The following is a 14,241-nucleotide window of genomic DNA, read 5'->3' as shown; positions in this document are numbered from 1 at the left end:
CTGTCCATCTACTTTTGCCTTTTCAAGAATGCCATATAAACGGACTTATACAGCAGGTAACATTTTGAGGCTGGCTTCTTTCACTCAGCACGATGCTCTGGAGATTCGGCGATGTTGGTGTATGTGGCAGTAATCCATTCCTTTTTATCGCTGAATACTTACCACAGCTTTTTTTTTTTTTTTTTTTAGCCCTTCATGTGTTGAAAGATGTTCAGATTATTATTTATTTAAATTTATATCTTATTCTTTTCAGCATCAGGAAATTTTCTTAAATTTGAGGTTGTTAAATAGACAGTTGGCAATGTAGAGGAAAATTCCTTTTGCATTTTAATTAATTTAAAAGTATCATCAACGTATGTTAGTCTGTGACTTGCTTTCATTAATTCTTGCATTTACAGCAACCATTTCCAAAAAAGTTTCCTTTCTCTGAATTTGTGCCAAAAGTTTACAACCAAATTAAAGAATTTATTTATGCCTGCCTGAAGTTTTCGGAAGATCTTCACCTAAGGTATGCTTTGAAACAGTGGAAATGTAACAGATGTAACAGGTGTTGAGACTGGGACACTTTGAAAACCTTTGTGTAACCCCTTCAGCTCTGATTTTGAAAGTATTAATATTAGCCCCTCACAGTATGGCACCTGCTATCTTATAAAGTCATGGTAAAAGGAGAAGTTGGAAACTTGTGAATAGCTTGTTTTTGTTTATATTACTTAGCTTACTCTCTATTTTTGTTGTAGATTTGCATTTCAACACTTTTTTGTTAGTGAGACTTCACTAGAAAACAGTATATTAATTTTTACTTTCTACTTGATGAAATTTTAAGGCCACTAGGGGAGTAGCAAGTATAATCCCTTGGAAACATCTTTCTTTCCAAATATTCTCTGGACTTGTTAAAGGTATCCTCATCTCCTTTAAGTTGAATTATTTGACTAATGTATACCGAGCCTATTTATGTACCAGATACATCCTGCTTACTGGAAATGCAGAAGTAAAAGACACAGTTCTTTGCCCTCAGATATTGTCAGTATGTACCGAGGATACTAGGCATGAAAATATACCATGGCGAATGTTGAAATATGGAGAGCTGACTTGCAAAACACCTAGAAGACTGCTAGCTCATTTTAAAGCGTTTGAGGGGGAATAGTCATTATGATCGTCTTTCTAAAAGATGGTATTTTAGACAATCTTTTAGATTGTCTTTTCTAAAAGATTATTGTCTTTTCTAGAAGAACCCCCTCCTCTCGGTGAATGATACCACCATTCACTCAAGCCAGAAATCTAAGAATCATTTCAACTCCTTATTTTCTATTAACTGTTTTTATTAAAAACAAAGTTTCAAGCATTGGTCTACATTTTTGTAAACACTTTACAAATATATTAAAAACGTCTTGAAAACTGAAAATAGTACTACTGAATGAAGTACTAGGAAGTGTACTCCGTTTTTCAGAGGAAGAAAGTGAGCAGAGAGGTTTAGGAACTATCAAGGTCACACAGGAGTTCAGTGTTAAGCCAGGACTCAAATGTGGTCAGCGTCAGCTTCAACAAAAGGATTACTGCCCTGTTGATAATTCTTACCCTTTGGCTTCACTGTATTAGTATTTTACATGCATTATCTCAGATAGTTGTCACAATGTTAAATGTTAATTACTCCCATTTAACAAATGAAGGCAGTGTTCATTTGTGAATTAGCCTCTCTAAACCTAATTGGTGACAAAATTGATTGTTGTGTGTTTTTTATTTGCAAATCTTTTTTCTTTAAAGTTCTCTCTTCCCAGTGTGGTTGCTTTCATTCACATTGTAGTTAATAATTGACTTGGGCCACTGAAATAGTCTCCTGATTGTTCTGAAATGTCTAACTTTGCTCCCTGGAATAACTCTTCTAAAATCAAATCTTACTTAACTTTACTCTGCTCACCTTTCCAAGGATTCCTCTGTGGCTGCTGCATGGTGTTCAAAGTCTAGCCTGACACAGTTATGTCTCTGCCTCCTCCCCTGCCCTTGACCTGGTCTCCCTTCTACCTTTCCAGGTGCATATCCCAGGCTAATTTCTGTGTCAGTCCATGATGCTTCAGTCCTACCAACCTGTTTGCTGTTTTCTGATCCTAATGTGCTGTTTCATACTTGGCCTTCCTCATGACTCTGTCTCTACCTGAAATCACCTTTTCCTTGTTAGTGCTCCTTACTAGCTTCTAACCATCCTTCCAGGTTCACTTTAAGCCTTTAATGAATGATACCTTTTTTTTTTTTTAAAGATTTTATTTATTTATTTGACAGAGAGAGACAGCCAGCGAGAGAGGGAACACAAGCTGGGGGAGTGGGAGAGGAAGAAGCAGGCTCATAGCGGAGGAGCCTGATGTGGGGCTCGATCCTAGAACGCTGGGATCACGCCCTGAGACGAAGGCAGACCCTTAACGACTGTGCCACCCAGGCACCCCAATGAATGATACCTTTCTGACCACTTCCATTCCTAACGGAGTTGATCTCCTGACTCCTTGGTGCTCTTTCTGTACCTTGTGAATGCTGTTATCAAAACTCCTCTTAGATTTTATTGGACTACTTGTATCTTTGTGTTTCTCTATGTGCTAGACTGTAGGCTCCTTTGTTTATTTATCTACTGGTTTATTTACCTTACAATATAGGTATGCTGTTATTTGTCAGATGGTGCTTGGTAGTGAGGACATTAAGATGCTGAAAATGTGGTCCCTGTCTTCAAGAAGTATGTAATCTGAGGAACTGAACAATTGGTGAAGTTGTGCTGTGATGGAGAGACCTAGCAGCAACATAGGAGCCAAAAATTGAGACTATTTAAGGATGTTAGAAAAGGCCTCTTGAAGGGTAGAAACATTTACTGTTTTGTTCAGCACAACATCGCCTGCACCAGCTCAGTAAATTAAAAAAAAAAAAAAAAGAGTGAATGGAATGTATGGCATGCAGGCAACTCTGAAAGTAAACATAATTGGAAAATAGTTTGATAATCATTCTTACTAAGTAAAAAATGAAGCATAGGGTTTGTTCTGTTCTTTGAAAATGAGGTTGTTTTCATAGAAATGGTCGCATGGAAATGAGATTATCTTTGGAAGTTATAAACCAAAACTTTTTTTTTACCCCTTGGGGCCCACCTTCTCCACCACCACCAAATGACTTAATAACCAAGAACGGTCTCTAGGCTACTGTCAGGTATATTACTATATAGGAAATATTACAAGTTCATTGCATAGTGGCTCTTTCTATCCTGTGTTGGAGGAAAGGTAATATGGTAAGGGGATAATGTGAGGAAATTGTTCAGAAATCTTTTTCTTGCTTGAATATATTGAGCTTTTGACTGAAAACCCCCTTTATTATATTTAACATTGACAAAAATATTCAATTTGGGAAGATTTTACAGCTGCCTTTACTCTTTGGTTTGCATTTACCTTATTTTCTAGGCTATATTTGCCTTATATCTGCAGTGTTAGAGAACACTTTGACAATCATAGCTGTCATGGGGGGAGATTATAATTTGGGATATGAGAATAATATGTATAAAAACAATTTGTTCTCTTAAACACAAGACTCTTAAAACGGGAAAAACTGCTGTATTGAGATTTTTATGAAGCTTTAAAGATAGTTATTCTCATAAAAGAATCTCTTACTTTTTTTCCTGTAAGACTTTTCCCTTTTACATTGGATAGAAGATGCTGAATAGCGTTAGAAATATTGAAAAAATATGGAAGAAAATTCTTTTTAAAGATAGCAGATAAATAGCATGTTTTTTGGTAAAATAATGTTCTAGTACTTGCCCTTGACTTAAAAAATAGGAATACACACACAAACATATATACACACAGTTTTTTAAGTTATAAAATTGGATCTCTGTAAAGAATTTAGGAGACAGAGAATCGTTCAAAGAAGAAAAATTTAAAAGACTCAAAACTTTAACACGTAGTAATAACCACTCTTTATATCTGAGAAATCTTTTTCTTTTAGTCTTTCTTCCAGGTGAATACATGTACGTGCAAAGGACTTTTTTTTTTTTTTAAAGCAAATTACTCTGAGGTATTTCTGCTTCTATTTACCATATAGAAAGCTGGAAAGAGTATTGTTTCCTCCCTAACAATGAAAAAAAGCACAAACAAAACAGATAAATTACAAAATGAAAATTTTTCTGGAACCTATCAGAGAGCTGAAGGCATTTAGAAAAAAGAAGATGGAACATGCAAGTTTAGTGAAAAGTATTACAGCAGACTTCTCAAAAACTATGCAAGCCTGAGACGATGGAGTGCCAGGCTTCTAGGACTCAGAACAACAAATCAAGTGAGAATTCTACAGACAGCGAAATAACTTTCAGAAACAAAGTAAATTTTTTTTTAGCCAAACGGAAGCTTGATAGTTCATTGCCAATGGACCTGTAGTCTTTCTGCAGACATGAATTAAAGGGAATTCTTTATATGGAAAGAATATATGGGATCTTCCCCTCCATCCTTCCCTCCCTAGCTGTTTCTTGCTATGTATGTATCTGTGTGTGTGTATAGTATTATAAGTCCTATTTATATTAATTTTGATTAGTTAGTTGAGATATTATCTTTTCTCCCTGTATAATTATCATTATCGTTTTGTTTTTGTAATAAGTAATGTTTGTGTTTATGTTGAAATACTTGGTATTCTGTTAGTTATCAAATGTTCTTCACCTCCCTCCCTCTTAGAGTATCCATTAATGATTCTTGCCTGAATTAGCTTTTCACTCGGATAATTACTGGTTTATGGTTTTTAATTAATTTATGGTTTCTTAATTCCTTGTGTATTATTTGGCCTTCTGTTTTAAGGAGTCCTTCCCCATCTGCTTCCTTGCTGCCTATCTTCTATTTTTTTTCTCTGTTGATCAGGATTCTTACTTAATTCACTTGGTTCATTCCTGTACTATAGTTGTTTTAATGCTCAGACTGTCCCAGACTTAGGGCGTGTGAGCCATTTTGAACTAGCTCCTATACCTTGTTGATGTATTCTTGTCACATTCTGGGACATTACTTAACCATGGTATCATTGATTTATGCAAGGAGCCCACTTCCTTTTAGTGTTGAGTGGTATCTTGAACATAAGATCTGGGCATGTGTCTTCATTTTAAAATGTATCATTTTGAATCAATAAATAGTTGCATATTGGTTTTTTTTTTTTTAAGATTTTTCATTTATTTATTTGAGAGAGAGAGATCAAGAGAGTGCGAGTGCAGGGGGAGGGGTAGAGGGAGAGGGAGAAGCAGGCTCCCTGCTTAGCGGGGAGCCTGATGTGGGGCTCAATCCCAGGACCCTGAGATCATGACCTCAGCCGAAGGCAGGTGCTTAACGGACTGAGCCACCCAGGCGCCCCTGCATATTGTTTTTTGATGCAGTCTGCCTAGTTGGAGTGTTTATTCCATTACCTTAACGAATTTAGGGATATGTTCGGCTTAAGCCTGCCATCTTACTGTAGTTTTTCTGTTTGTCTCATTCATTCTTTGCTCATTTTTTCTTGTTTTCCTTCCTTCTTCTTGATTAGGTTTTTTTAGTCTTATGATTTATTTTCCCTGTTGGCTTTACTTGAATATAATCTTTTGGTTTTTTTAATTGTTTGTTCGTGTGGTTGCTCTGCGGATTACAGTATACATTGTTAACTTATCATAGCTTACCCTGAATAATATGATATCATTTTGCATGTAATTTAACAGTCTTCAACAGTATAATTTATCTTCTCACTCCTTTTTTCTCTAACATTTTTAAAAAAGGTTTTATTTATTTATTTATTTGATAGACAGATAGAGAGAGCCAGAGAGCACAAGTGGGGAGAATGGCAGAAGGAGAGGGAGAAGCAGGCTCCCCGAGCCTGATGTGGGGCTCGATCCAAGCCCCTGGGATCATGACCTGAGCCAAAGGCAGATGCTTAACCTACTGAGGCATCGTGGCGCCCCTACTCACTCCTTTTTTTGATGTTGTTGGTGTATGTTGCCTGTATATACCTCTTTTTAACTCTAAAATATGTTATTGTTTGTGCTTTGAACATTTAATAGTAGTTTAAGTTCAAGAAAAAAATTTATATTTATTTATTTTTGCTCACCACATACATACCATTTTCAGGCCTTCTTATTCTTTCCTATATATTTAGGTTACCCTTTGGTATCATCTTCCTTCAGCATGAAAAATTTAGCATTTCCTTTAGTATTATATCTGCTGGTGTTGGATTTTCTTAGCTTTAAAAAATATTTCTAAAATACTTAATTTTTAAAAATTTAAACAAGTTTTTAGAGAGAGAGTGGGGGAGGTGCAGGGAGAGAGGGAGAGAGAGAATCTTAAGCAGGCTCAGACTCCATCCCAGGACCCTGAGATCACAGTCTAAGGCAAAAATCAAGAGTTGGACCCTTAACTGACTGAGCCACCCAGGTGCCCCTCTAAAATACTTTAAAGTAATTTAAAAATTATTCTAAAAGTATTTTTATCACCTCTGTTTTCAAACATATATTTTCTAAGGCATAGAATTCTAGGTTGGTAGTCCTCTCTCACCCCACATTTTAAAGATTGTGTCCTACTGTCTGCTTCCATTGTTTTCTGAAGAGAAATAAGCCATCATTCCTGTTGTTGTTCCTCTGAATGCATTGTCTTTTTTTCTGTGGTTGTTTTTAAGATTTTCTTTTTGTTTTTGGACTTTACAATTTGACTGTGATATCCTTAAGTCTTGTTTTATTTATATTAATTTTGTGTGGGTTGTACTAAACCTCATGGATCTGTGGGCTGAAATATTTTATCATGTTTGGAGATGATTTTGCCAATATTTCTTTAAGTAGGTCTTCTTTCTCATTCTTTTTCTCTTCTGCAACTCCTAACTGGTTGATGGATCATTGAGATTTCCTCATTATTTGCGTGAGCTCTGAATGTCTCAGTTTTGATTAGCTTCAGGTTACTTCCGATTTCAGACGCTAATGCAGAAGTCTCTGTGTGCACGAGACCAACTCTGAAATCCCAGAGCTTTCATCCAGGAGCTTATCTCTGATCTTCATGGGATCTGAGCTGGGCTGTGTTTCAGCATTAGTTAGTTTTTTCTCTCTTTTGGATTGCATTTCAGTAGCCCTGAATCCAAAACCCCTTGCAGAATTTGCAAGATCTTTCTCTGATTTCTCGCACTGCCCTCACCATTTCTTATGGAGCAGAACTCTTGTAGGGGAGAATTGTTGGGTCAGTTAATTTATTTTTGTTTCGGGGCTCTCCTGGGTTCCAAGCTATAGTAGTAGCCCATACTATTAAAGGTTTGGCCGATTTCTCCTCATCTCAGCAAAGCCTTTCAGCCTCTGACTGTTTCAGTCTTTTATCCTTTATTCATCTGTACCCAGATTAGGCAAATGGCCTCAGGTATGAAAGTGACTGCTACCCTTTGCTTACCTTTCAAAAGCGCGTCCCGGCGCGTGGTGTGCAGTTTTGTTCGGTTATACATTGTGTGTGTGTGTTAATTACACTTTGTTGATACATTGTGTGTGTGTGTGTGTGTGTTAATTACACTTTGTTGACATTGAAAGAAAATACAGCTTTCAAGATTAGACCTAACTTTTTTGTTGTTATGAAGGTAATGGTGGTTTTCTTGAACTTCTGCATCATATCCAAGTGTGGAACTTCTGCTGGATCTTCTTAAAGTAGAGATGCATAATCAGTACAGGATGTTAAGAGAGCGATTAGTATCAGGAACACCAGATCACTGTAGATGCCAGTGTTAATCACTTTTATAGCCACCTATACTTATTTGTATATCATATTACAATTGACCTGGTGTAATTGTGAGTTTAATATATGAAGGCAGGAACCATGACTCTTCTGTTCATTCACCATTTTAATCTCATTCTTCCACCAACACAATGCCCAGCACCTTATATATTTGTGGAATGAAGTATTTCAGATCAGTAATAATTTTGGAAAGGTTAGCAGTGGGCTAGAGGGTATTGGTCAATTAAGCATATCTTTGCATGGACTCTGTGAAAATATTTTGATGTATCATTTTTTCCTGATTATGTCCTTGCATTCTGTAGTCTTGTTTCTTCTTAGTATTTTTCTGTTTTCCACCTAGCATGATAATGTAGCTTGCCTATATATTTAGAATCGCAAGATTTTTAATCTGACTATACTAAGCCTCTTATTTTCTTTTCTAGAAAGATAAATCAATGAGATAAATTTTGTGACCATTGTCCACAACTAATAAATTTACAAAGAACTTGCAAATCTCTATTTACAGTTATTTCTTAATGTTTATAATCTAGTATTTCTATAACAGTAACCTTACCATTGAAGAAATTCTTGTCTTAAAAGGATATCTTTTATAGAAAGCCATCTTGGGTGATGCTTTCAGGGGCTCATGAAGCATGTATAGGTCTAGAATTTAGTCTATTGGTTACAGGACTATTGTCTTTTTTTTTTAACTTTGCATATAAAGATGGCTGTTGAATCATTTTCTTTATGTTTAGTGTCCTTTAGTATATAGGAAATGTCATTATTGGGGCACTGGCTCAGTTGGTAGAGTATGCAACTCTTGGTCTTGAGGTCCTGAGTTCGAACCCCTTATTGGGGGTAGAGTTTACTTAAAAGAACAACAACAACACATGATAAGGGCTTAATAATGTCCACTGGATTAAAAATGAGTGAATAAATTTAAAAAAGAGAAAATATCTTTATTGATCATTTTGGGGATAGTAAGGATTATAAGACATTTATGCAAAATTAAACTACTAGTCTGAGACACTAAACAGACAGTGCATGAAAGATGACAGCACAGGAGCAGAGATATCTTTTCTTAGGGCCCTTTACTAGCTAATTGTGCTGGAAGCCAATAGAGAGACCATGTTGGAAAATTGTAAATATTAACAATCTATGAAGGTACCTGGAAGTGTAAGAGAAATAATGGTTTCAGGATGAGGAATCATGCTAGGGAATTCTTTCTCTACCCTGAGAGACAGTATAGCATAGTGTTTAAATGCTGTGGGCTTTAGAGCTAGATGGCCTGTGTTACAATCCTTTTTGTGCTGTGTACTTACTGTGTGACCTTGACTAAGTTACCTAACTTCTCTGTGCCTTCATTTCCTCATCTGTAAGTTAGAAATAATAAAAAAAGTATTTAGTATCATTTGTGTGAAGTTTAGATGAATTTTACTATATTAAAGTACTTAAAATCTAATTTCTGGCACAAAATAAATGGTTTTTGCTGCTGCCATTATTATTATTATTATTATTATTATTATTATTATTATTATTATTATCTCCATCATCTTATTATTATTATCAGATGTATCCCTGGCACCTTGTTTGTTTGCAAAGTAATCCTGCTACCTGGGATGACTGACTCTTGAGAATTCTTTTTCAGCTCAACTGAAGTCGATGACATGATTCGCAAATCTACAAACCTGTTGCTAACCAGGACTCTGAGCAACTCCCTGCAGAATGTCATTAAAAGGAAGAATATTGGACTGACTGAGGTAAAGCTGCTCTTCATGGAGGCAGCCGAGACAATATGTGAACCATGTCCTAAGCTCTGGGGCCTGTTTGTGAGTTAATTATAACTTTCTATATGGTCCATCACGTTCCTCCTAGTGGAGTTCTAATGGTGAAAGTGCAAGACAAATTATTTGTTTTTCTCTTTGGTCACTTCGGAGAAATCTATTACATTTTTGAAAAGTCACTTTTTCTCTCCCTCTCTATTTTCACCAGCTTAACTGGTTTTCCTTTCCAAAGTTGTTGTGATAACTTTGTATCATTTGCCATCAATTATATAAAAACAAAACTGTTGGTGGGAGAATGTAGTCAGCATCAGTTCCTGTCTAAATGAATGACAGTTCAGATACAACATACAATACGAAATCACATTTTGTCTGCATAAATCACTGATGCCAAGGATATTGGCACTTACAGTCCGTGCTTAGTGTTAGACTCAGCTTTTGTTTTTGAGATACCTCATGGATAGGAATGGTAAATTACTCTTTATCAGCATGTAAGTCTAGGGATTTGGGATTGAGGAAATGTGAGAGAAGGGCAATCGTCACATTTCTATGGAAGCTTACAGAATCTCACAAAACGAGGAGGGATATTACACACATGTTGAGAACAGTATCTTGGCAAACTGAAGATTTGGCCCGTTGGCGTATGCTCCTAAAATTTAGAAAGATGTGAAGTTTCCTTTCTCTTGGAAACCCAGGATTGCATGGGAGCATCAACCTGCCATTTTATGGAAATTACAGTGCCAAAAGTGAGAGCTTGGAGGAATTTTTTTTCACAGGGAAAGGGAAAGGCTGTTGGCCATCTGTTTTACTTATAGAGGTGGTGTAGTTTGAAAGTCAGTTCTAGGAAAAATTGACATTTTCAGATATACTGTGTCAAAGATAATGGTGAAAGTAGGCAAATGGCTAATGATGCTGAGTCATAGGTAAAGACAGCTGGAAGCCAGGTGAACATCTACTTCTGATTTTGGGCTGCTTGTTCCTTTCCCTGCGTTAAGATTTTAAAATATTATAATGTGGAATTTTGGCAGTGTTTGAGTTCCTCTTACAACAAACTTTTTTACGATCGAAAGTTACATTTGAAGGACAGTTCCCTCATTTTGCAGAGCTTCCTTTCTGTTGCTTGGTATAAAAATATTAGGTGTTATCTTTATGTGTCTGAGAATAGGTTAACTTCTTTTCATCATCAGGCAGGCTAAGAAAAAGGAGAGTGGAGTGAAGTAGAGTGAAAAGTCGGAGGTCCTCCTGCTTTTGTTATATTGTGCTGTTCTCCTTTTGTGAATCCCCATGGGACAGGAAGCTTGTTATTTATTTTGTGAACTGTCTCTGTGTTATATATAACTCTTGATAGGGGTTTTCTTGTGCCATTTGATTTTACAGTCTCTTCAAACATTTTAAACAAGTAGCATAGCAGGAACCCGGTGCGATAGAAGCAGCTTTGGCCTCAGAAGTGTCCTGAGTTTAGTTGTGGTGGTGCCATGGATTTACTGTGACATCTTAAGAGAAAGACCCAACTTCTCAGTTCTTAAGTTTTCCTGACTCCATTGTGCTTTAGGGCACTGCACAGATCAGGTCAGGATAGGAGGAAACAGTAGGAGCTTATCAAAGACTATATCACAGTTCTTGGCACCATTTCAGTGAATGCTAAATATTATTCCTAAGTCACTGGATCTTTCTAGGTAATAATGCACTTTTATTATCAATATCTTTGCATATTGCTAAAGGAACAGTGCACACATTTATGTATTTTGGCTATTATGGTGGTGTGTACATGTATAGACAAATACAGACCCCGTGATTTTTATCACCAACCAGTAAATCTTTGAATAACTATGTTAATCGCCTTTGGGAAAAGAAGACACCGTATCTTCACTTACAGGGAACTCAAGTGAGTTCCCATCTGAAGTCATCACACGCTAGGTAACGTTTGGGAGACAGTTTGTATTCTTCAAAGGCCATCACGGATACCATCTCACTTAGTATAGTCACATTGGAAACTGGCTGGGTGTGTGTTACAATTCCCATTTTATAGAAGACATAATTAAAGTTCAGGGAGATTGCCCATGGTTATGTACTCAACAAAGTGATAAAAATGAGAAAAAATTTTTCCCAAACTTAATTCACTTCTAAATAATATACTGCCTTCCATATTGATTTTATTATTTCATCATAACAAAGGGACTTTTACAAGAAGTCCATAGTAATATGTTCTAGTTAGAGGTGATTTTGTGACAGCGAGCGCATAGCCATTCAAACAGTAGAAGTATTATAAGCATACAAAGCTCAACAGGTTGTCAGACAATTCTTTCAGGACTTTAAAGTTCCTGTAAGCTCATGTCTCTCTGTTGGCCTGTCTTGTTTGAATTTACATGGTATCTCATTTCTTCTATATTTCTGTCCCTACGCTCTATTCTCTCAGCTTTTTCTGTCTATACCTTGGCCTTTTGCTTTTCTCATTGCTTCTTTGCTGCCCCGCATTGAGCCAAGTCCGCATTTCCTTTCACCTCTCGCTTACTGTGGCTTAAATGCCTTGCACTCTCAGACCTTCTGTGCCTATCCCTATTTAGTCAGCAATATTTGCTGTTTTCCTTAGGCTGCTTCTTCCAGGTCTATGGGAAGAAGGGCAGCTGGCCATGGTTAAGAATATGTGTTCTAAAGCAGAGTGCCTGGGTTCCAATTCTGCCGGGGTTCTCTTCCCTTAATAAAGGTGTGCTGGGAAAAATGACTTGGCTTTATGTGAAAATGGGGACAATAAGAGCATGTATTTCATTAGGGTTGTTGTGAGGATTGAAAGAACATACGAAGTGCTTAGAACAGTGCCTAGTACGTGGTAAATACTCAAGGCATGTATTACCTGATGTTGTTAAGACAGAGGTCTGGGCAGGTGAACAATGATTGTCAGGTTTAGTGCAGAGATGGTTTTTCAACTAGGAGAAGTTAGAAGATTACAGCAAGATGACCTGTTAAAGATAACTAACTTGCTTATTAACTTTATGGTATTAATTGAGTACCTACTGTGTGTAACAGGCATTGATCTAAGCCTTACGTATAAATAAGTGAACAACAACAAGAACAACAACAAAAGAGGTTCTTGCTTACATTCTAATGGCAGAAAACATAATAGATAATAGGCAAAATAAACAGTAAATCATGTAGTAGGATAGAGGGTGGTGAATTCGTTGAAGAGAAAGAAAGAACGTGGGTTAAGGGAATCAGGAGTCTGGTGGAGGTCCAAGGTTGGTCTTAATGAAAAGAGCAGCACCTTGATGATGAGTTATTGAAGGGCAAACAGCATTCTTGGCAGAGGTTAGAGCAGAGGTCTGAAGGTATGAAATTACTGCTCAGTTCAGGCAATAATAAGGAAGCTAGGGTACAGCTGGAGTGGAGTGAGAAGGGGGAAGAGAAGCAGCAGATTAGCTCAGAGAGGTGCCAAGGGTTTGTGGTAGGCCCCTGTAAAGTGTTAGGCTTTTATTTTGAGTGAGGTGGGAAGCCATTGCAAGAATTTGATGAGTGATATGGTGTGACATATTTCAAAGGAATAACATTGACTGCAGTTTTGGGAATAAACCGTGGGGTGTAAACAGGGAGACCAGTTAGGAAGCTATGACACTAATGTAGCGAGATTTGACAGCAGCGTGGGTGGTAGCCATGGAGGTGGTGACAGGTGATCAGATTTGGAGTGTAGAGTCAGCATGCTTTCCTCATGACTGGATGTGAAGGGAGAGAGAAAGCAAGGAGTTGAAGGTAACTCCAAGATGTTTTGATTTGAGCAGCTAGAAGGTTGTATATACCGTGCACTATGATGGCCAAATCTTTAGGTAGAGCTAGGTTTAGGGTGGAGGAGATTGGGAATTTGGTTTTGGACATATTTAATTTGTAGTGTTTACTCACATACATTTTGTGATATTGAGTAAGCAGTTGTATATATGAGTTTGGAGGTTGAAAGAGAGGTTTGGCCTGGAGATAAAAATTTGGGGAATACAAATAATATTTATAACCACCTGATCAGATGATATTACTAAGGGACTTTGTAAAGATGGAGAAGAGAAGATGAAGGACTGAACCCTTGGGCACTCCATTATTAAGGAGTCAGGAGAAAAGAGGAACTCACAAAGGAGATTGGGAAGAGCCACTAGAGAAGGAAAAAACAAAACAAGAATAATAACAAGAGTATGGTGTCTCGGAAGCCAAGTGAAGAAAGTATATCAAGAAGGAAGGAGTGGTCAGCTTGACAAATACTAATGATTGATTAGGTAAGATGAAGATTAAGAATTACTATGAGACTTAGGGGCACCTGGGTGGCTCAGTCGTTCAGCGTCTGCCTTTGGCTTGGGGCATGATCCTGGTGTTCTGGGATCAAGCCCCACATCAGGCTCCTCTGCTGGGAGCCTGCTTCTTCCTCTCCCACTCCCCTGCTTGTGTTCCCTCTCTCGCTGGCTGTCTCTCTCTCTGTCAAATAAATAAATAAAATCTTAAAAAAAAAAAAGAATTACTATAAGACTTAGCAACTTGGAGTATGTTGGTGACCTCAATAAGATCATTTTTAATAGAATGATGATAGGAGGCTCCTGATGGAGTAGGTTTAAAAAAGAGTGGGTCCTGTACAGAAGAATTTCAAATAATTTATGTAGATAGTACCCTCTTAAGGAGGTGGAGCTTAGCTCCCACCTCTTGTATGTGGGTTGTGCTTATGACTTGCATCTAAAAAGTAGGGTATAGAAAGAGGGAAAAGGTACTTTACAGTGAAGAAACCTGCCAGACACTAC

The 14,241-nt window shown here is 37.2% G+C and overlaps 1 protein-coding gene across 4 annotated transcripts in view; it reads left to right on the top strand.

The window, feature by feature from the left end:
• The window catches only part of EXOC6B (exocyst complex component 6B), a 600,442-nt gene that overhangs the window by 324,919 nt on the left and 261,282 nt on the right, over nt 1-14,241 (top strand). For all 4 annotated transcript variants that reach the window (XM_045788250.2, XM_045788249.2, XM_045788251.2 and 1 more), the window contains 2 exons: nt 399-508; nt 9,346-9,457. In XM_045788250.2, coding sequence (XP_045644206.2) covers nt 399-508; nt 9,346-9,457 — 222 coding nt within the window. The remainder of the gene's footprint in view (nt 1-398; nt 509-9,345; nt 9,458-14,241) is intronic.

This window comes from Ursus americanus, chromosome 7 (genome assembly GCF_024610735.1).
Source record: "Ursus americanus isolate L20-20 chromosome 7, mUrsAme1.1.p, whole genome shotgun sequence".
NCBI classification, from domain to species: Eukaryota; Metazoa; Chordata; class Mammalia; order Carnivora; family Ursidae; genus Ursus; species Ursus americanus.
The sequence above is the reverse complement of the archived record's forward strand: the minus strand, read 5'-3'. Positions and strand labels throughout refer to the sequence as shown.